Here is a 24,177-nt window from a genome sequence, read left to right as displayed (position 1 = left end):
CCATTCCTACGAATGAAAACGTTTGCAGAATATGGTTGCAAAGAATAAATAACCCCAAGTTAATGCTTGCAGATACAGTATTATCATCAATTAGAATGTGATATTTGATGTTCATTTTGAACCCATTTGTAGAAACTCCAATGGCAGGTTAAAAAAGTGTCACTGCCAGCTCTACATTACATGGTAAATACTTATATTTACTGTAACAATAAACCTATTATGAATCCTAGTGAAAAGTTATGCAGAGAAAAAAATTGCTATTCTTGTTGTACGATATTTTTTGGGTACAGGAGCAGCCATCTTCATTTTCAACTCCAAAAAAGCTGATAGGTAGGTATGAATTGTAATATATTATTTCAACAAACATCTGCCTGTTAATTCTTCTAGTCATGTAATCATTGTACATTTTGGGTATAGATATGACTCAACCATTTATGGCAGTTATAAGCAGGTGTTATTCAAAAACAGAGAGAAATTGATTGTTTGATTGATTTGTTTAACATCTGGGGTACAGGCTTCATGTTTTTATTTCAGATTAATAACCTAAAGGATTTTCAATAATAATTTAGGTGAAAGATAAATGTCATTATATATTTTCTGCTGCAAGATAGACAACAGTAAGCATTAATTATCCATGGTTATAAAATCAGTTTTTTTATATACCATTGTATGTACCATGTACAAACAAAAACATTTTTAAAACACGCCAATATCTCACTGTTGATAGTCCTAAGCCTGCTAAAGTGTGAAGGAAAATTTTTTCTTTGTGGATATAATTATAAACCGTCAGAAACAATATATAAATTATAATAATCATCCCGTGTTTCAATATTCCATCTACCTATATCTTATATAAACTAAATTGTGAAATTTAGATGGTCGAACCTGGTTGTCACATAAATTGTAAATAAAACCAAAATATTTTACAAAATACTTCATTTAAACAACATTTTAATTTCAGATATTGATATTTTCTTGTAAATCAAATCAAATGAATAACTGGTACGGACCAGTCGGAGAGATGTCGCTAGGATCGAACTTTGTCGTCAAATTTTTATACAGAGTGGCAGATTTATCCGTATATATAATCTTTGGATTGTACTGAATAGAAAAATACAAAGTAGCGACGGATATGTTTCCCAAACATTTGTTTATAATAGAGAAGTTATTTTAAAAGCAGGATTTTTTACACTCTACGCCTAATATATAAAAAACGATATGGAACTACTTTATCGACGCAATAAATGTACCAAGGCGGTCTGTTGTTTGAACAAAGACAAATATTTTAACATGATTTTCCAAAATATGATAATTTCCTTTTGATAACAATATAAACTGGATGAATGGACAATGAATTATCCAGTATGCTTAGGAACTATTTAACAGTATTGTGATATCATTACAACTGGCCAATGTATTGATGTTTCTTTCAGACAACAGGACGAGAGTAGGGTAATGGGTAATTTCATTCAAAATTACGAGTATCACCTACTAACTACATCTAATCAATCTTTTATAGTTCGAACTCACCTAAAACGAAGTGCCACGGGAAAGCTTTGCAAAACGTACTCACGCCCATCTGCAATTTGCTGCTTGAATAATCTGGAGCAGGTTTATCCGAAATTAATGCTCTTGTTGCCGGTGATTTCAAACTGATTTTGAATCTGGAAATTTAAAAAATATAGTCATTTTCAAAAGTGTCCTCTCGCATTAATTTTGAAGCGATTATACATAAATTAGTGAAAATATTAAGGTTTTTAAAATTCCCTACTTGATAGATTACGTATTCGTCAATGAAGACGTTACAAGCTCTTTATGACCAATAATTTCAAATGCCAAGTAGCACACCTCTTTTTAAAGGCATTGAACAAACCTATCCAATGATTTTTTCTTGTTTGTGTTTATTTACACTGATTGGAATTTATATTTTAATTTTTGAGAGTGAACTATCCTAATTTGAAAGTATACTATTCCAAATTTGTTTGTGGATAGCTATACATCCTGGGAAAATACGTTGTTTCAAAACTTAAATATTTCCATATACATACACAGAATAAAAATCAAAAGCAATGAAGCCAGGAGATCGATCTTTCCATTCCATTAAACCTCGTCTTCTAATGGATCATTCCTGATCCAAACACCGTCTTACTAAACCATGATAATGTAAAATTGCACTATCCTGTTGGGATGCTATTTCCCAATTATCGATTCTGAAATTTCAAGGAATAACGGCTCTTTTGCATTTTGCGTCATTTTGCATATTATTATGACGTTTAAAAAGAGAAAAGTATTAGGCTGTAGTAAAATGAACAAGCTTTTCATTGATTACAGAAGATTATTTAGAGAAGGAACTTTTCTTATGAAGTTTCGTTGCCCCCCAAAATATTGATCTTATAGAAAGAAGTTTCAAACAAAAAATAAAGTTCGTAAAAAGCTCCACAAAATAAATTATATACATTTGTTACGTAAACCTATTCTTTTGGTTATGATGATCCAAAATATTTCACTAGGAGTGTAATTGATTTTTTTTGTGTGTAGAGCGGTGCTCTCGCTACCGCTCGCTTGGACACTTTGAGAATATAAGGTTAGATTAGTTAAATTCAGTCAATCTGACTTTTGAGCTATAACAGCCAAAAAAAAAAAGGTTTAAATAAGTAATGTCTAGGTATAGATTTCTTTGTAGAGCTTTTTATGAACAATCTAGTACAATTGTTATAGCTTTGAAAGTGACTACGTGATAAAAGAAGGTTTGTCGGTAAAATCATTTGGAGGATTATCTTTTATAATAAAGGAGCGTTAACAATAATTTTGGCAAAACTTCTACATATGTATTTTTTTAACACGTTCCCTATGATAAATATACACCTTTTTGGTAGCTTCTTTCGAACATCACTTCAAAGTTGTTTGACATATTTGTAAACAGAATAGTACATCAATATAAAAATTCGATTTGCCTATAGGAATGATGGGAATGATTTATTTCTTCCTTCTTTTCATTTTCACTGTTCCGTTCACTTAAAAATCAATAACTGCCCCTACAAACTACTTCCTCAATGATCCACAAAATATTTCTTATGACTTCATTATTTGTGTATTTGATACAAATTTTCATTTCTTGTGAGGATTTGCGTCATTCCTTTAGTTCACATTTTGTGTATTTAGATTTCTGTTCAAATAGTAATTTTGACTTAAGACAAATTGGTATGACATAGTCTGACTGTTGGTTGATTTTAGATGCTATATTTTCACGAAATTCCAATTTTTGATCATGGTCGTGGTCTGAGAGTTGATGAATTCTTCTTAATGTAAATTTATCACCCTTTTACTGTGCTTCAAGTTCACAAATAAATGTAACTTAAGTTGTTGTATAGTATTGTATTGTAAGTATAATTTACTCTCCAATTCTGCCGGTATATTAGGAACTTCTGGTCTGCCATATCGTTTTATATTATTATTATCACCTGTTGTTTCCGTGACGACCCTCGAATAAATCTTTGAAATGGTGCGATGGAGAAACCTCTCATTGGAAACACGTTCTGTTTTTTTTTTCTAAAATCTCAGTAGTAACTTTTCTCAAAACCAATAGCTGAAGAGGAAGAAAAAAAGAAAGACCAGAATCTATAATTTTTTGAATAAATTGAGTGGAACACAGTAAATATGTAACATGTAATTCGATTGATAATAAATGCTGGAAATAACCACCTCTAGCCAAAATACATGAACGTAGCCTACGTGTCATAGATTGGCGTACATGTTCAAATATTAGAGGTGTATTTCTTATTGTGTCCCAGGCTATTTGAATACAATTTTCCAAATCGTTATTAACAAATATGGGTACGTTGTAATCTAATATTCCAAGGTAGCCCCACAAGGATTTAACTCTGGAAATCGGGGAGGCCAATGTTGGGGTCCTCCTTGACCAATCCAACGGTAGGGATAAGTTGCATCTAAATGCTGTCTAGCGGTCCTACTGAAGTGTACTGGAGCACTATAGTGCATGAACCGCATATTTTGTTTGATATTGAGTGCGATGCTTTCAAGTAGTTAGGGAAATCATTTTTGAGAAAAATGTTGTAAAAAATTCCATTGAATAACTGAGTCAGAAAATGTTACCCGATTAATTTATCCACTATAATCCATACGTTCACAGAAAAAACATGAAAATATTACCCTATAATCTCATGGGGATTCTCATCTGCAATATATGAATATTGTGAAAATTTATTTTATATATTCTTGAAAAATGTATCTTGTCCATTAACAATACATTATTTAAAAATTTTAAAAAAAATGAAAAAAAATTTTGGCGAATGAATTCAGAAGCACCCTGAATGTAGAAAAGTTTCAGAATTATCAAATGCTACTAAAACAGTTAAATTAAGCATTGTAGAAGACACGTAACTTACGAAGATGGAGAATCACAAAAACGTCAAATTAGAGAAACGGAACTTTAGATAGTTTCCAGAGACGATGCCTGAATTTTAGTACTAATTTAACTAATAACAGGTTTGCGCTTTTGCAGCTAGTTGCCAAAATAATCGTGAAATTTGTTACATTTAGTACTCTATCCACGGTGCTCTGAGGTGAACTAAATTATTCACGAATAGTTATGTAAAATAAATCGTTATACGACTTTCTCATGGTTCACATTCTTTAATAACAGTGGTAGCTTAAATCAGTGTTATACTAAATCTTTTATCACAAAGAGGAATTGACCGAGATCAATTATTCACTTTTCGTTTGATCTTGAAATTCAAATTGAGAGTTGAACTGTGATTTTGTTTTATCATTTTTCGATTGCTTAATCCTTGTCCCTTGAAAACTCTTACATAATTGAATAGGTTTCCTTGTCATAGGGTTTCATTTAAAATTATTTATAATAAGTAACTTATAACTTCATATTTGACTAGTAGACGTAATATTTAGTTCACATTTGAGTAGATTATATATGAGTACCACATAAAAAAGTACTCAAGCTGGGTAGGATTTAAAAACAATTTCTTCTCTAAACGTGAAGATCCCAAATATCAAATAATGTGCGCTTGATCCAATTACTTTTAAATCGATGAGGGGAATACAAAGTTGTATGAATAAGAAAGTTAAGGCACAATGGACGCAGTAACTAATACCAATAAGAGTTGAGTGGAAACACACTCAATCATGGAAGTTTTATCAAAAATAAGAAGAGAAATAGAGAAAAATCGGAACAAATATACTACCAACAACCAATTTAGTGATGAAACCGGCAACACGTAACATATGATGATAGATTGTACAAAATTTAACGAGATAATCCAAAGTGAAAGTCCGCAAAAACGCATCAACGGCACTGGGAACGTGTTACTGTTTTTTCTTCACATTTTCCAATGATTAAAAAAAGATGATTACATCAATAAAACTATGTACACCTAGAACTTTCAAAAATAACTGTTAATTGTTCGGAATAAGTTGATTAACCATCTAGTAAAACGATGTGAAGTACAATTTTTTATTTATATGAAAAAAAATTAGTGTATTTCTTAAAAAATTTTAAATGTAATTAATACTTATAGCATTAATTAAATAAAAAATACGGTGAAAAGTTTTATAAAGTTATATTGATTTTGATTTACTAACTTTCTTAAAAATTCTTGTCGAATATGACTTCATGGCGAGTTCTTGGTATTAATGCCAATAAAGGAAACTGAATAAAATTATGTTGTCTTAATTTAAAAATAGTAGTTTACGTAACAAGTCCCGAAAGTGGCCTTTTACCTTATTGTACCATAAACTTCATATTATTCAGTTCACATTTTTATAACAAAAACTCTTTATTAACTAATTTTAACAATTTTTTAACAATCGTTAATTTTTTGTTTACAAATATAAACATTATTTTTGGATAGTTATATTAAACGTACAATTATTAGCATTACTTATCTGTGAGCACGGTATTCCAAAATTATTCGTTGACGTGAGATTTTTTGAATTGCTTACATTATAATGAGTTTCTGAGACAATTTCTGTGTTTGAGTTACCTGTTTTTTCAATTTTATTAGCTATATTAATCTTATTCTGAACTGGATCCTCAATGTAGCCTTCGGCAACTTGAGATGAACTCCAGCCACCAGGTCGTTTTCAGTTTATGATGTCAGCACCTTCGTTAGCTAGCAAAATCGCTGAACTACGCCTAAAGCAATGCCCTGTGTATTCCTTTGGGTTTGGCAATCTCAAAAATGTAGCTATTTTGGAGGGAGCATTATCTACAGTGTATATACCTACAGGTTGTTTATTACATTTTCCTTTATTTTAATTAATAAAGAGACGTCGATGAAGAACGTTGGTAGGGCGTAGCGCTATATACTTCCTATACAAATTTCGTTCATTTTTCCTATTAATAATAAATGATCTTGATTTGTTTGTTTTGTTGTTTGAAACCTTAACCAAAAGCATAGTTTGTCTTTTATGTCGTCAATTAATATATTAGTGACTTTTTCTCGTCGACATGCACCAGTATAACCTATAATCAACAGCACGTTGGTCATTAGATATTGTTCGTCTGAAGCTTCTACTAAAAACTTATCGATATCCTCTTTATTAAGTAGTTTAGACTTCTTTGCTTTATACTCTACGGATTTTTTCTTCATAAACGCTGTTAATTTAAAATATTTGCTTATGTCGATATTTCTTCTGGTACGTAGCCTTCAGCATCGAATATAAACTCCACAACGAAAAAGATTTCAGCGTTTCTGATTTTTCTGACAAATACGCCAATAACACATCCTCACAAATATTCATTACCTTCTTTTCCACGCACCACTTTTCAAAAATTTGGTATGTTTGTTCATATCGTGTCCGGGACTTCGACGGTAATAAATCAAACGTGGCTTGGGTGGCCACCTTAACAATTTCATCTGGTATAATTTCAGCTTCCATTAATTCACAATCATCATCATCATTTTGATTATCCATTTTATAATAAATGTCGCGTTTTCCACTAAACGTCAAAATATGTCAAGTTATTTTATAGTTTTAAATAATACAAAACTCGGTTACTATAGAAACCAATTGACCACTATCTTAGACTATTTTATTATTTTTTTCATTAAAGATATGCCAGAAAATAAATAAAACTGAGTCCGGTAAAAGCTTTTACCGGACTAGCACAATAATTTTCTGGCTCGGTTCGACAAATTAAGATTTTCTGACCTAAAAATAAACCGGAAAGTACTAATTTCTAGCCCGTTTTAAAAAATGGGACTTATGGGGATATAGCTCAGTGGTAGAGCATTCGACTGCAGATCGAGAGGTCCCCGGTTCAAACCCGGGTGTCCCCTTATTTTATATAGGGACGGAAATTGATTTTTAATTATATACATTTTTGGTCAAATTTTTCAAAGAAAAATTAGACTATTATAGTAGGCATGACTAGAAGAAGAATGGGGGCACATCATTTTTTCCATGTTTTGAGACCTCCTGAACACGAGTATGATGGTTTTTCGAATGTCTGTAGTTTATATATATATATATATATATATATATATATATATATATATATATATCTGTTTAAGCTACAATTCTTATTTTTATTTTCGTCTCTCGAGCAATTGCTACGGTTCCGATTTGGTTCAAAATTAGCATACATGGCTTTTTTGGCGTCGGATTGATGTTATTAGAGTTTGGTTGGAAACAAATGAATATTTCGAGGGGTCGCAGTGCAAAAAAAGTGGTTTTTGACCTTTGCCCATCTCTGCAGGTCAAACGAAAAGCGACTGAAAAATGAAATTTCACATGTAGGTTCAAACTTTCCATTTCCGCCCCTCTCCATTTTATGGTCATTTTTTTAATATTTTCTAATTTTTTGGCCAGAAAAAGTTTAACTAGAGGGTTCGAACTTCGCATGCAAGTAGGGGTGATGTTGAAGAATTGTCTTTCTCAAGTTCAAAGTTTTCTTCTTCAGTTCTTCTAGCACAAAACGCCCGAAATCATTTTGATCGTTGTGATTGTTGAACTAGACCGCCTCCTATTTAATGAATAATACGAGTATGATCGTTGCTAGGGTGATTTTTTTTACTTCCCATTTTCGAAATTTCTTGTCATTATGACAATTTTTTCTTTGTTGTCAATTGGAATTGAACAAGAGGGTTCGAGACCACCGGGTCTATTGAAATTATGAATTTTCATTCAAGAGAGAGAGTTAACTTATGAAATGAAAAGTTATTGAGGAATAGCAAATTTTCCATATAAAGAAATAAGATTGAGAATTGATATCATTTCCAAGAAATTCATTTTATGGAAAGATTTGTTTGTGTATTAGTTAAATTCTTCATTCGACGAAAAATTCGACTTTCGTGATGGAGTTCTGCTGCTCACGGCTTTTTTTCCTTATGTTTGCTTGTTGCTTATTTTGAGTAAAGTAATAAACAATCTAGCCACATTATTTTGATTTGAATTCTAGATTTGATTGAGTCAAACAACTATTTTTCGAACTTAAAACAGAATGCATGTGTTTAATCCTGATATTCATTTTAATTAGAGAATTCAGTTACAATTATCAATTGAAATAAGCACTATAATTTCCAATTGAAAATGAATATTTTTTATACAAATACTTGTAAGTACTTTGAGGCTTAAAAGTAAGCCCTTCACACTTGACACTCATTATATATTATATATTTAGAATCAATTGAATCTTTTTTCTTCTAAGTTCAATTAATTTCACTGGTGGAAAAAAAATTGTATTATCTAAAGAATGAATAGCATATTGTGATAAAATTGATATATACAAATACGAAACTATGAAAAAAAATAATTGTAACACGACAGGTTTTTATGTTATATTTATAGAACCATATTCATTGGTAAAATATTGATTATTTATTAAAAAAATAATTTCACGTTTTTTAAATCGTATATATTGACAATATTTATAGTTTACATCTCATAAACATGCCTCACATTTATTAAAAGCAAAAACTTAAAAAAAACACTTTAAATATCAAATAGCTTCACTTTTTCCTTTTATGAGGGGTTGCATTCTCTCTTTTAAAAAACCAACAGTAATCATCCATCATGGCCGAATCCCATCGTCCTTGATACCGAATTTCCATTGTTCTAATATCTTGGTGGAACCTTTCACCCTGCTCATCACTGATAGCTCCCAAATTTTCGGAAAAAATATCAGATGGGAATTGAAGAAATCAATTTTCAATGACATTCGAGCATCAAGGGATTTGTAGGCGTCTAGAAGCTCATCAACTAGCTTTTGGTAGTTTGGATCCATATTGTTACCCAAAAATCCCCTCACTACATTAACAAATGCCTTCCAAGCTCTAAGTTCCTGTCTTGTGAGCTTTTTGCAAATTTGTCATCGTCCCACAATTTTCTTATTTGTGGCCCAATAAAAATACCTTCCTTTAATTTGGCAATACTCAACTGGGGAAAGACTTCCCTTGAACCCATCACCCTCTTTATCCATATCCTTTACAAAGTTTTTCGTCAATCCAAGTTTAATGTGAAAAGGGGGAGAAGGACATTTTTGGGAACTACAAGGGATATAAACTCAACATTTTGAGCTACCGGTTGAAAGTCACTTCTTGTTTACCAATTTTTTTTACATAGTGTTGAGCTACTGCCCGACTGTCCCATAGACAAAGAAAGTCAATGTTTCGTAAGCCCTCCCTGAAGTCCCATTAAAATTCCAATCACCTTCAGGTCCCTACATATCTGCAACTTATACTTAGATAGATAATTTTGTCTGAAAGCAAGAAAATATTTCCATAAGTTTCTTTCATCTTCATAACATAATGAGCAACTGGTATAGACGGTTTTAAATTTTTATTGTGTAATAACACTGCTTTTAAACTGTGTTCAGACGAGTCAATAAATAGGCGCCACTCACTGGGATTATGCTCAATATCAAGTTCCTTCATTAGACCATCAATATACGTACACGCACACAACGAATTTTCCATACTGTAGAATGCGGAAAAAATGTAGCATTTCTTTTTCTAAAGGTCCTAATTATTGTCTCTTCGGCTAACAAGTTGCATTCCTTAAGACGGGTAGCAAGAAGTTCAGACTGTTGCTTCGATTACTCCAAATCGCGAGCTAAATCATTCAACCCACTTTAAAAAATCAAATGTGATTCGCCGGAACTGGTACTTGGGGTAAAAATAGAGTCGGTGCATTGTCCTGCGGAGCTTCCTGTTGATACTTTGACTCCAGTATTTTCTGAAACAATATTTTGCGGATCTAAAGGCACAATCGGTACTGGTAAATCTTCGTTATTGGGAACAGGTCTTATTCTTATTCTGAATAATACAGTTCAGTTATTTTTTTGGCCATAAAATTTACCTACCTGTTAATGTAAACAAGGATAATTAAGCTATTGAAAAATGGTACGTGTTAGAGCTTGACAAATATTTTCTCTATTATTGGACGGGTATTTCCATTTAAAAAATAAAGGTCTCGCATGTGTTACGAAAATCTTGTCGGCCAGTGTTTTCTTTTGGCTACAAAAAACTATTTCACAATAATCAAACAATGACTATCAAAAATGGTGTAAGTTTTTGCTGTCTTTTTAAATAATCTCCGGTCAATATCATTAAATTAAAATTCAGTTTATGAAGAAAAGAATATGTAATTATATTTATATGTACTAAGTCTACAAAAGCACATAGCGCTTGTATAACCAAAACTGATCCGTTCGAAAAACTTTGATTAGATACTGGCGTCAATAACCTCAATTCTATATAGAATGAGGAATTATGGTGTATGTAATAGAAACTTAATTTCTACACAGTAATTTTATTTAACAATACAGAAAAATTAATATATTTTTTAACAATATAAAAGGGAGAATACAATTTTATGAGGTGTTATTTTAATGCAATTTTATTCACATAAGTCAACTGCTAGATATGCTAACAGCCTATTCATGCCAAACTTTTCTGTTTAACAGGAAATACTCATGATATAGGAACACATAGCGAGTGGTGACTCGATCTTAGAGCTATAGAATTCAAACTAAGGGAAATGAAAAAAATGTAAATATTCTTGCCCCAGCAAATGAGAAAATGATAATATTTTTGTATGAAAGTGGAGTATAGCATTTCGGACAATATCACTCTGTAAAAGAAAATAAGTTGGGAAAAAATTGCAGAGAATATTGAAAAAAATACAAAATAAAAATGTTTGTGTGGGTAGGTTATAGCGCAGTGAAGAATTTTTTATTAAAAGAATTTTTGTCCTTTACTTTCTTATGAGACAAATTATTTTTATAATTAATAGACTAAAGTCGATTATTTTTCAAACTAAAAAAATGGAGTGGGATGGAACCATTTCAGGAAGAAATAAAATATAACAAAAAAGAAAAAAGTAGAGGGGGTGAGTTTTTGCACAGAAAAATGGTTTATCTTGATTTGCGCTAAGCCTACAAGACCCATTGAAAAAAGTTGGATGACAAAGTTACACGTGGTGAAAAATTCTATAGCTACACTTTTTCCATATAACCACAAAATTAATGTCAAAAATTCAAATAACCAATTTGTAGGTTTTTCATTATTATCACTGAAAAAAAAATTTTTCTACGAAAATCTGTGGAAACTTACCTTTTTATGGCCTAATCACACATGTAATTTTTTTTTATTTTGAATACTTATTTTTTTATTTTATTTTGACTTAATATCGAAAAAGTACCCTAATTTTCAATTGAAAATTTTCACGTCCAAATATCGACTTTTTAGAAAGAAACCTGTAGGCTTGCTGTTGAAGCCTATACTTTCTGATGGGGCAAAAAAATATTTTCTTTTGGTAAATTTTCTCAGAAAATGCAGAAATCCTCGAATTCGAAAATTTGTCTTGAATTATTTTTAGCTAATTAATTATCAATATTTTACACTTTAATTACTTATGTAACATAGAATCCCACGTTTTCTGACTAAAAAAAGTGCAAAATAATAATAAAATGCTGAGGAATTTGCATTTTTATTTCAGAAAAAATTTTTCGGATTCCATTTTTTTGCATTCTCTGAGAAAATTTATCATAGTAATGTACATTTTTTACACCAGCAGAAAGTAGAGATTCCAATTAACAAAATGTTCGCTGACTTTTTTTAAACAAATGATATATTTATTTGAGAATTTTCAATTCAAAATTTTTTGAAAAATATTTTATAAGATGGAAATAAACAACCAATTTGAATTTTCCACATAAATTCTGAGGTTATGTGAAAAAAGTGTAAATGATAAATTTGAAGACTTTTTTATTACCTAAAACGTTGCCAAATAGTTTTTTTTGAGAATTGTAGTTTCACCACAAATAGAGATATACCTTTTTCACCCTCAAATACTCTCCCGTAAATTATTTTTTTTCCCATTTTCACCACATTCTCTCCTTTCGTCAATAGGTTTCAAACAAATGAAAATAATTAAATATTCACTCAAAACCGAATAGTAAAGGATCAATAATTGATTAATTTTATTAATGCTACATAAGGAAGAAACTGAACATGTTCTTCCGAAATGCTAATGAAAACAAAAGCAGCGCTGACAGAGGTCCACAGAGTGTTTGCACCTCCTCTTCTGAGTCCCAGAGATCGATGTTACTTTATATGCGAATAAGGGATTCCTACCTCAGATTCAGGCTCTGTCAGCAGTTGAGTATCCTCTATGACCAGAGAATAAGAGCAACGATACTGTCTTTCCGCTAACCTGCTCATTGGTTCATGATTTGTAGCATTCCAGAAGAAGCTCTCATCTGTTGTCATTCCTTGCAATACCTTCGGTGCCACTGCGCTGTATATGCGGGTCTGTCAGATCGCCTCTTTTGGATTTATCCATGAATTAGATGTCATAATCTGAAGACAATCTAAGCTTTGCAGATGCTCACAGCTTTTAGGCTAACTGTTGCGGTATTGACCTTGCCGCCTCTGTTCACTCCCTCAATCAGAATATTATAATAACTAACTCAGTCCACAAAATAAGTAAACTTTCATTTATGTCCTGTCCCCTAAATCAGTGTTTGTTAATTTAATCGATAAAGGTATCCAACATATCAGTTTGTGAATTCAGATGGATACCTAATAAAAAAATCAGAAACCTGATTGAGAGAGAATAATAATTATGATGATAATAAATTCAAAATTAGAATAAATGGATATTATAATCAATTCTAAACCAAAACATCAAAATGTGAATCAAATAAAGTAAAGTGGGGAGAGTGCAGACTGGTTTTTACAAAGTTTATTTTTTAATTAATAGAATTTTCATTTGTTTTTCAAATTTTAGCATCATTTCCATAAAACTTAAACTTGTTCAAAAATTAATAAAGGGAATCACAAAAATTTTGTTGAAAGTGATAAGCTCAAGCTGCATGTAACCATTATTATTTTTTATACTCTCTTTATACTATCATTCACCGTATTTCTTATTTCTTAGTATTTTAAAACTGTTACCTGAAATGTCGTTTATCTACTATGTCTTGGTTGAGTACAATCTCTACTTGAGTATTATATAATATCCTTCCAATTGCTTTCAAACATCCTACAAAAAGGTAAGCTACTGCTGGTTTTTCCGTTGTGAAATCCAATTGTAAATTGTCGGCATCGATAACTGTACAAACAAACGCTTCGGCTTCATGTCCGTTTTCGCGACCGTTTTCTTGATACTTCAACACATCATAGACACCATCCAAAGTTGTGAGAAATTCTTTGAGATTACCACCAAGACACATAAAAGCCCGTTCAGTACGACCGGTGAGTGAAGACATTATTAATTCTTGTCCAAGAGAATCGAAAAATAAGCTTACATCTATATCTGAAAGAGAAAATATAGGCTAAAACATAAATACTGTTGGTTGCTTAATAACGTTTGCCATTTAATTAGACTTATTATGTTTATCGTTGCTGTTTTCGACCAAGTGTTTATAGATAGATATCGTGTAGATCACTTAACTCATTCATATGTTCTTAATTGTTCAAAGCTGATCCGTCTCAGTCTTGTTGTATAATTGAAAAGCTTTAATATGTAAACCCAAAACAATTTCGCGAATCATTTTCAAATATTTACCTTCAATATAATTTGTAGAAACGTAATATACTGCTTTCAAAAGTGGCCAACTAAATATTAAAGATGATTCAAGTGAATAACTTCCGAACAGTTTATCAATGCCAGAAAACAAAATACAAGAGATAATTATGCACGGTCCTCGATTAACAGAAAATTTTTGTCACATACGCACGCTATCCAGCAGTTGTCGGTTTTTCAACGAACGTTAAAGGATTTACGGCACATAGTGATGTATATGTGTACATACTAACTGCCGTTAAGCAAATTCGTGAAGGAAGTTTACTATTTGTGTCAGATAGGATTTCCAAGTTTGGTCGTTCTTGCTCTGTATTGTATTTCTTTTTGTCTTTTCAGTACTACCTAAGTGCAGTTTTCATTATTATTAATCCTCACATTACCAAAAAGAAGGCCAAACAGAGATTGAAGAATCTGTATGTAAATAGAAAGAAATATAGTGGAAACCATTTACTAAATATATTATCCCTGGATGACAATACTTGGTCATTTTCGAAATTTTTTGCTCATTTATTTTGCAGACTTTTAGACACTTATATTTTTGATTGGACCACAAACTGCGAAGCAAGACACATACGAGGATATATTGAAAAATATTTTATTATTCAACATATTCTCCTCTTAATTGGATACATTTATTACAGCGAACCTGCAACGTCTCTAGACCTTTCAAAAAAAATGTTTTAAACTTCTTTTCAGTTAAGGAAAGAGATGATAGTCGGAAGGAGTGAAATCTAGTGAATAAGGGGGGTGTTCTAGTAATTCAAACCCTAAATCACGAATTTTTTGCATGGCAACATGAGATTTGTGTGCAGCACCTTTGGATAGCTTTCGCGTCTTTTCTCTTCAATTTTTCCCGTAAAGTGGTCAGTTATATCGAATAGTAATCTCCGGTTATTGTTCTACCCTTATCCAAAAAATCAATCATGCTTCTCAATGGCAATCCCAACAAACTGAAGCAAGAACTTTTCCAGCAGATTTTTGGACACGATACTTCTTAGGTCTCGGAGAACCAGAGTGTCGCCATTCCATCGATTGTTGCTTGCTCCATAGTAACAATTCGGTTTAAGAAGTCTACATCGTTTTCAAATCGAGCACAGATCGAACGCGATGCATCTACCCTTGCACGCTGTTGGTCAGCATTCAAACATATGGGGGTCCATTTTGCAGGAATTTTTCTCATGTCCATATTGACGTGAACTGTATGATGAACGCATTCATATGAAATATTGAGTGCTTCAGATATCCTATTTAGCCCAATTCCACGGTCTAATGGAATCATGTCATGAACTGCATCGATATTTTCGATTTTCGAGGTCTGACATAGAAACTGGCCTTCTTTTGAAGCTTGCAGTTCAATTTTTCACAGTCGCATACGAAGGAAATTGATCACCAAGGGTATTAAGCATATCTTACTCTGCTTACCTCTTAACCCTTTCAAATACAGGTACTTGATGATAGCTGAATACTCCAATTTTTCGATTTTCACAATTTCGGTGGACATCTTTCTTCTTTTAATTTATTGCGAAACTCTGGTTTACTTTTTGGACGTCAAACTTTACACTGACGCTTCTAATAAGTTATTGTTCCTTTCTATGGTAACGCAATATTTTGTTTATGCATGGAACTGGTTTAGACTAACTAGATATCAATACATCCTCGTACTTTCGAGAGTGCATGACAGTGAAAGTAAAATTAGCGTTGATTCTATAATTAGTTTGCAATACCTTTTGAAAATATCGGAAGAAAGAATATAGTTTATAATTCCAGAAAGAATGTTTTTCATATTATTGGATAAATAGAATAATATCTTAATCTTCTCAATTCCATCTCCAGTTACTCGTACAAACAAAATCCCAATAATGTCATTAATTAGAAATGCGACTTACAGACTGAGCATCAATGCACAAGGCGTGACGCAATAATTTACGTTGCTATATTACTCGTTCTACGGCAAACATTTTTGTTGCATCGCTAGAATTTATGTCAGATGGTGAGGTTCAATCTTTAGGAATAGAAACAAAAGGCTTAGGAGATATGCAAACCTGGTATCTGAGTTCTAAAGTAAGTTATATATCACAAAAATAGGCCAAGAAGGTTTTGATATAAGCTTTTATTAATGCCAAATGAATTCTACTTACTAGAAAAATAATATCTGAATACCAGCTAAAATATGCTACCATTACGAGGATGTATTGATATCTAGTTAGCCTAGACCAGCTCCATTCATAAACAAAATATTGCGTTACCATAGCAACTCATTAAAAGTGTCAGTGTAAAGTTTGAAGTCAAAAAAGTTATCCGGAGTTAAGCAAGAAATTGTGTAAATCGAAAAATTGGAGTATCGAGCCATCATCAAGTACCTGTATTTAAAAGGGTTAAGAGGTAAGCAGATTTACGAAGATATGCTTAATACCCATGTCCTTCGTAAGCGACCGTAAAAAATTGGACTGCAAACTTCAAAAGAGGTCAATTTTCCATTGAAGATGATGACCGATCGGGAAGGCCAGTTTCTGTGTCAGTCCCCCAAAATATCGAATCAGTTCATGACATGATTTTTTCAGACCGTGCAATTGGGCTAAAACGGATATCTGAAGCACTGAATATGCACGAATGCGTTCATCATACAGTTCACGTCAATATGGACATGAGAAAAATTCCTACAAAATGGACCCCCAAATGTTTGAATGCTGACCAACAGCGTGCAAGGGTAGATGCATCGCGTTCGATCTGTGCTCGATTTGGAAACGATGTAGACTTCTTAAGCCGAATTGTTACTATGGATGAGACTCGTTTACATTTCTACAATCCACAAATGAAGCAACAATCGATGGAATGGCGACACTCTGGTTCTCCAAGACCTAAGAAGTTTCGTGTCCAAAAATCTGCTGGAAAAGTTCTTGTTTCAGTTTTTTGGGATTGCCATGGAGTAATCATTTTTGATTTTTTGGATAAGGGTAGAACAATAACTGGAGATTACTAATCGACATAACTGACCACTCTACATTAAAAAATTAAAGAGAAAAGATGCGGAAAGCTATCCAAAGGTGTTTTCTTTTTGCAGGCAACGACCCTGCACACAAATCTCGTAGTGCTCGTAAATACTGTAACTGGGAAGTGAGCTGAAGATGGTCTTCTACAGAAGCAGTTCTAATGGAGGGATACAATGTAATATTATTCCCTGCATAATTTTCAATATTCTTAATGTAAAATAAACAATAATATAAAATCAAATTTTTATAAATACTAACTTCTTCCTCAAGATATTTAAACCACAATTCATTTAGTTGGTATAAAGAAGAAATTGTGTCAAGAAAAAACAATAATTATTAGATTTCTAAAAGTGTATGATATATCATATTTTGGCTGAAGTATTTTTGTTTCGGAAAGAACTCTGTAAAATAGATGCCGCATTCGTTAGCACAGGAATGGAACACACTCATATGCGAAAAAGTAATAGGCTAAGGAGAGGTACGAACTATTAGTTTTTTGACGAATAAAATTTTGTGAATTATTTCCACGCTGGTAAATAATGAATATATATTATTATTTAATTTTTAGGATCAACTGGACTATAAATTAGAGAACGCATATCCATCCTATGTACAATTGACAATAAATTTCGACAGAGGTCCAAATTTTTACTTTAGAAACTTTATAAATTAGAACTTCTCTGAAATAAGAGGATTGAAGGGAAAGTATATTCAATAATCTTTCAAACAGCAAATCGTGTTTTATTTATCTAACGATGAAATTAATTAAACAGTTTTTTCATTGAAAGTGAACAAATTCAGCCAAAAATAAGTTCGAATTAGTAATGATAGCGCTCACTACTTTATGTACCATTTGGATTAAAATTACAACGACATTCATATTTTTATGAGGCTATCAATAATGCTATAAACTAAGTTTATTAGATGTAAGGAAGATTAAAAGTTATAATTTGATAATGTTTGCTCTGCTATAATAAATGAATGAACTGACATTTATTCTCCTTTATTGCTTAGTATCTATGGTATAGTTTTCAAATAGTAGGCATTAAACTCTTAGAAATTATGGTCACATTTTATCGTTGTTCGGGCTCTCCTTGTGTCGAATGTGAACTTTTATAAAAGTTTGAAACGGAACTTACTCCTATCGAAATAATTGAAAATAGTTATTTTTTTATTCGTTTATGTTATACAGAGTGTTGAACATACAGGAACTTATAGAATAGGTGTCATAGATTAGGGCTTTAAGCCAATATCTAATCAAGCTTATTCAGCAATACTTAAGTGACAGAAAGATGATGTCCGGATGCATTACCCATAAATGTACGATGGGAGATTCACAGGGTTCGGTACTAGGACCATTTCTGTGGAACATTATGTATAATGTATAAAAATATATGTATAAACTATGGACCTAAGGTAAAGGCAATAGCATATGCCGATAACCTAGTACATTGGTTATAGGGTAAACAAATAAATGAGGTCCAAATAGAGCAGAAAAAGCGGCTGCGCTGGCATTTCAATGGACACACCTGAACTATCTGAGAATCGCCCCACACAAAACCGAAGTGCTGGTAGTTAATGGCCCAAAAAAAAGAAAAGGACCTGGCTATCACAGGAACGAGAAGAGAGGCCTAAACCTAAAGTAAAGAACCTGATAGTTATTCTAACAAAAAAACTCAATTTCTCTGAGCATATTAAGTATATTGTGAAAAAAACAAACAGCAAAACGGCACAATTGCAAAAAATAATGCCGAATGTGGGGGCCCGGGATGCTGTAAGCGCAGAGTTCTTTGCCAAGTTACACATAGTATACTCCTATATGCGACACGTGTTTGGAGACAAACCATAAAGCTGAACAAATATAAAGATATGATAACTAAAGCTCAGAGAAGTGCTCTACTTAGGGTAATAGCTGCTTATAGAACAACATCCATAAAAGCGGCTCAAGTAATTGCCGGTTTCCCCCCAATATACCTCATGATCGAGGAAAGATGTTTTCTATTAAAATAGGAGGCTGATTGGCGGGAAACAGAAGGATAACAAGGCAGAGAACCCTTAGAAGATGGCAGGAAAGATTGGACAAACAAACAAACAAAGCCCAATGGACAATATACCGGATATTAAAAAATGGATGAATTTTAAACAAAGAACAACCAATTATTTTGTCACGCATATTCTTATAGGACATGTACCTTTACTAAAAGAATTAAAAAAACAAACAGGAACATAAGTGATACCTGTGAGCAAAGGGACGACTCATGTCTTGTATGAATGTGCGAGACGGAATTAATAGAGAAGAGAAATAGAACAGAAGATTAACAAAACATTGCCGAGAGAAGATGAGTTAATCGAACTCACGATAAGCTCCAAAATAAATTGTAAAAATGTAACAGAATTCATTACGGCAATAACGATGAAGAAGGAAAAGGAAGACAGAGAGACGAAAGGGTAAGTAGAAACATAGTGATTTAGGAAGGTGTACTGAAGTCTCTGCCCTACCGGTACACAGTTACTCCCAAGGAAGTTCTAAAATGGAGAGTGGTTTAGTAAGGTGAAAGTCCCACACGAGCTCTCAGTATTGTACAGCCCACTGAAAGGATGGCATTACATTCCACCCTACTACTAGGGCAAAATAAAAGTTTAGATTAGGTTATGTTATGTTAGGTACCGTCTTAATACCTGCAAATGTGCGCTCGATGCACCCTCCTATATAATCTGTGCGCTCGAACCACCGTACGCTCGATGCACGCATTCACGAAAAATTGCCTTCAGGAACATCTTAAGCCCTTTTAAGCAAAAGTAGTAAGTACTAGGTTCACACATTTCTTCTTCTTCAACGTATTGTAGGCATTAGGCCAGTAGTTTCCAACTTGTCATCCTTGAGATGTTGATGTCCATGAATCCATCCATCTTTTTGGAGGTCTTCCTAAGGGTCCCTGGTTTAGCGTCTCGTGCGATCATTGCTAATCTTTCTCTGGTCATTTTGTCCACGTGTTCGTTCCAAGCTTTTCTATGTTTACGTCCTCATCTGACTATGTCTTCCACCTCACATTCGTGCCTTATGTTTGTGTTTCTCTTTCTGTCTCTTAGTGTGTACCCGTGTGTATATGTTTCTGAGTATTTTCATTTCTATTGTTCGAATTATGTTTTTAGCTCTTTTGTTGTCCGCTCTTGAATCGATGGCATATGTCAATATGGGTCTAACGTATGTTTTAAATTTTACCTTTTTGTTCATACTGGTATTATTCCAGATAATGTCCCGGAGTACGCCTGATAAATGGCTGGCTTTGTTTGATTGTCCTTTTACTTCATCTATTCTGTTCTGGTCTACGCTGATTTGTGTGTATAGGTAGTCAAATGACTTGTTCTATGGTTTTATTTTCTGGGGTGAGTTTGCACCTCATAGGTTCTTTGAAGATGACAAGGGTTTTAGTTTTTGCGGTGGATACTTGTATGTTAAAGGTTTTGGCTTTTACGTAGAATGAATATAGGAGCTGCTGTAAGTCGTTTTCGCTCTCTGCCACAATTACAGCGTCATCAGCATAACAGATTATTTTTATTGCGTCCGTTGTGAGTGAATATCCTCTTGCTGTATTCTTGGCATGATTTATTATTTCGTCCAATATCAGGTTGAACAGTTGCAGGCTTAAGGAGTCTCCCTGTCGGATAATAGTTGGTATTTGTATTTCCTCTGCAAGGTTTCGTATAGGTCATGTTCCATTTCGGAAGTAAAATTTTCCCAGAAGCTTTGTTTTATATTTCACACATATAAATTTAAGAAACTTAGTTGTTGACAAATACACAGATGTGTAGATATATAACTAAAATAATATGTGAGGTTATAAATATATTGAAGGAAAAATTGTCTACATATCGCGAGAAGTTGCAATTCCTGTTCTACAACTCCTAGACTGACAACTTCTCGGTAGATACTATACACACAATGACTATTCGGAAACTATAACTTGCTAATACTAATCCAGAACGAGATTCAAATCACAATTTCTGGACGTTGATCAATTTTCGGTGGAAATTTCAAATTTAAAACATGATCATCAAGAACTTTTGATTATTGGTACTTACAGCGTTAATTATTCCATGATATTTATTTTGTTGTTGATTTAATAGATTCTAGATGTTTGATAATTGTTATTGAGCAGCTATTTTTATGCTGAAATGCCGAAAAGTATAAAATATTTTATTATATTTTATTATTTTCAATACGAAGTATTCTGGTCATGAGAATTGATAGTAGTCAGCCATTTAAGAAGATAAATAATTTTTAATGTCCAAGAAACCACAAGCAAATATAGCAACCTGCGGCTGATCTTATTTACCCACCAATCTACCAGAGTTGAAAGTATCCTATCATATGACTATGACCTGATTAACTCGATCGGTTTCTTAACAACAATGAACATAATCCGAGTTAAGTCGGTACTACACGATGCATCCAAAGTTTGCGTTAACATTCGAGTTCCAACTTACAGCTGAACATAGGGAGGAAGCATCGATGCAGTGCTGCAACGGCACGAACAAAAGCTGGAACCTCACTTTAACTTACCTAAAGAAATGAAAACATGACAAAAAAGTGATAAATAGCATACAACAGATAAGAATTCTTTCAATATAAACTGGATTATACTGGCAGCTTTAATTTTTCATCCAAAACACGTAGCATTCACGCACAAAAGGACCAAAAATGTTGGTTTCAGCTTAGTTCCAATGTTGGGTACTTTTTTGACGTGGTTCAGTAGAACTGACTTTCCATGGCCAAAGTTTTAATGTCAAAAGGGAAAGCAAAACATTTGTTGAAAGACATGCGCACTACGACCACACGATATGTCCAATCAAACCAGCGTCCAGCGTTGGAAGCATTGAACGTATCTTGTGGTACCGGATTTAGTTCTCGAAAATTCCTCATGATTGAATTAATTAACCAGATCATAGTTATAGAAAAGTTCTCTATTGTATTATAATGTAGGTTAATGCGATCAGCTGAGGGTTGTTTCGTTTACTTTTGTTTTTTTTGAACCTAAAATAATATTATATAATATAATATATCTTCGATAATGCTTGCGATTTTTCTACTGTTTGTATGATATTTTCATAAAATACATGTATGTCTATGAATAGCTGAATAACAATTCTAACATAAAATGTATTAGACACAGTGGCGAATTTACAGATTGGCAGCCTGTAAGTTATGATCTTCTACTGCCTGTACTGGGTTCATGCAAGATTTTTGATTATTTTCACAGCAAAGAACTGTTAAAAGACATGATTTGAAGCTAAGATCAATCATATAATACTTTAGTATTCAAGTATTCAACAGTTATATAATATAAATAAAGAGAAACGTTGATACATATTTTTTTACTACACTCACAGTTCAACAATAAAATTATTAAATTAATATATTGATGTACAAAAACTTGTTCATTAGTTCTGAGCTAAAGCGTTAAGCATTTCTTGGTTTTGAGTCGATAGTAAATAGTTCTCCACTTTTTTCAAGCAATAAAAGCTTCTACAATTTTACAATGGTGTAAACAGAGCAATACGAAGTAAAAAGTGTACGTAGTCCTGAAATAATTCTATTTATTGATCATTAAGATGAAAATTTTCCAGAAAACTACCATTTCGGTCAGAATCGATGATAACAACTCATTCTTTTCTGTAAGAAAATTTTAAGTTAAATCCATTATAGTAGTCTTGTCTCTAGTTTTGATATTACGGATATAACACAACTAGAAAAGTGTTAACTCCAAGTAATCATTTGCAGCCATTCCAATATCTTCATCAGGTGTTTCATCAAACAATCTTATTTGTTGCTTTCTCCATTCCTCTTGTATATTCTTTCTACACGCTTAGTTCCATCGCCATTTCTTTAAAAAACTCGAAACTCTCTTGTTTCCCTAATCAAAACTTCTTAGTGTGAATGATATTTTTATTTCAATTTTGTGAATGGAAATAAAAAATTGCTGGACAAATTCTGCCGCCCGACAATTGAATTGGAGTCAAAGAAAAACTATAAAGTTATAAATTAGACCACTGAATAATGAAAATAAAAGGTTTTTGTAGGTTAAGTTGTAAATTTGAAATTTTCACTTAAAACAGAACGCAACCATCTGAACCTTTGATCAAAATCTCATTCTAGATTAGAATCCACAATCAGCTGATAGGGAAGTTACCTGATTCCAGATAATAGTTCGATATAGCCCTTCTCTACCAACAATCACGACAGAAGGAACGTTGTCGTATAGAGGCAGAATATTGTAGAACTTATTTTCATTGCGAAAGCCGTCGTCTATTTTACTATGCCGTGTAAATGACTAAGCAATATATAATAGAATAAAATAATTTCATAATCTGACAACAATGCCATTTTTATGAAATTTATTGCACACTATTTAGATACAGAACACAAATATTTATAAAAAATTAGTTTCATTGTGTCGATTCCTGAAGATGTACATGAACTTGGTTGTGGAGATATCTGTTCAAAACACATTTCCACAAATTTCATTGGAATAGAAAAAAAAAATACTCAGTAAAATATAAGTTAAAATAGATGGAGATATTGGAAAAGTTTATGAACACACTGAAAACAAGTAAGCTTTTAGAAAAATGGAATTTGAACCACTTCATGTTATAGAGCAGTTACTAGTACAGAAACCTATTGACTAGATAAAATTCAATTGATGTCAATGAACTAAATTAAAAATAGTACGTAACAAAAATAGTAAGGAAGATAAACAATATAATTGCATTTCGTCAAAATTTGCAAGAGTACTTGAGCCAGGGTTGTATACTTCCCAATGGTAGTTAAGCCAGAATCGCTATCTATTTTGATAGTTATTACGGCTCAAGAAATAAGTTCCCCTTCTGTGGATCCTAAGAATAATAACTGAGAGAACACAAAGCCTACGTGCAAGGGGTAAAATTTCTTTCTGTTAACATTTAAACGTGTTATAATAAGCTATTTATTTTGGTCTCTAAGCGGAGGTACTTGTTGGATGGTATATATAGATTGAGCTTTTAGTGTGAAATAGTCGATTGAGGGATGGGACGTAAACCACAACGATAGAAACTCGGTAAGCATCGCCGCTTGCACTCGCAA

General features: G+C 32.6%; 1 protein-coding gene and 1 non-coding gene across 3 annotated transcripts in view; one reads left to right on the top strand and one right to left on the bottom strand.

The window, feature by feature from the left end:
* Positions 1-24,177, bottom strand: part of LOC130441527 (head-specific guanylate cyclase) — a 119,646-nt gene that overhangs the window by 34,151 nt on the left and 61,318 nt on the right. For both annotated transcript variants that reach the window (XM_056775249.1, XM_056775248.1), the window contains exons 5-6: positions 13,437-13,797; positions 1,531-1,664 (exon numbers count right to left, since the gene is read on the bottom strand). In XM_056775249.1, the coding sequence (XP_056631227.1) occupies positions 1,531-1,664; positions 13,437-13,797 (495 nt within the window). The remainder of the gene's footprint in view (positions 1-1,530; positions 1,665-13,436; positions 13,798-24,177) is intronic.
* On the top strand, positions 7,245-7,316 carry Trnac-gca (transfer RNA cysteine (anticodon GCA)). The gene has a single exon. It is a non-coding gene; the product is annotated as a tRNA-Cys (tRNA).

This window comes from Diorhabda sublineata, chromosome 3, assembly GCF_026230105.1.
Source record: "Diorhabda sublineata isolate icDioSubl1.1 chromosome 3, icDioSubl1.1, whole genome shotgun sequence".
NCBI classification, from domain to species: Eukaryota; Metazoa; Arthropoda; class Insecta; order Coleoptera; family Chrysomelidae; genus Diorhabda; species Diorhabda sublineata.
Note: the sequence above shows the minus strand (reverse complement) of the source record. Positions and strands in the feature narration are given on the sequence as shown.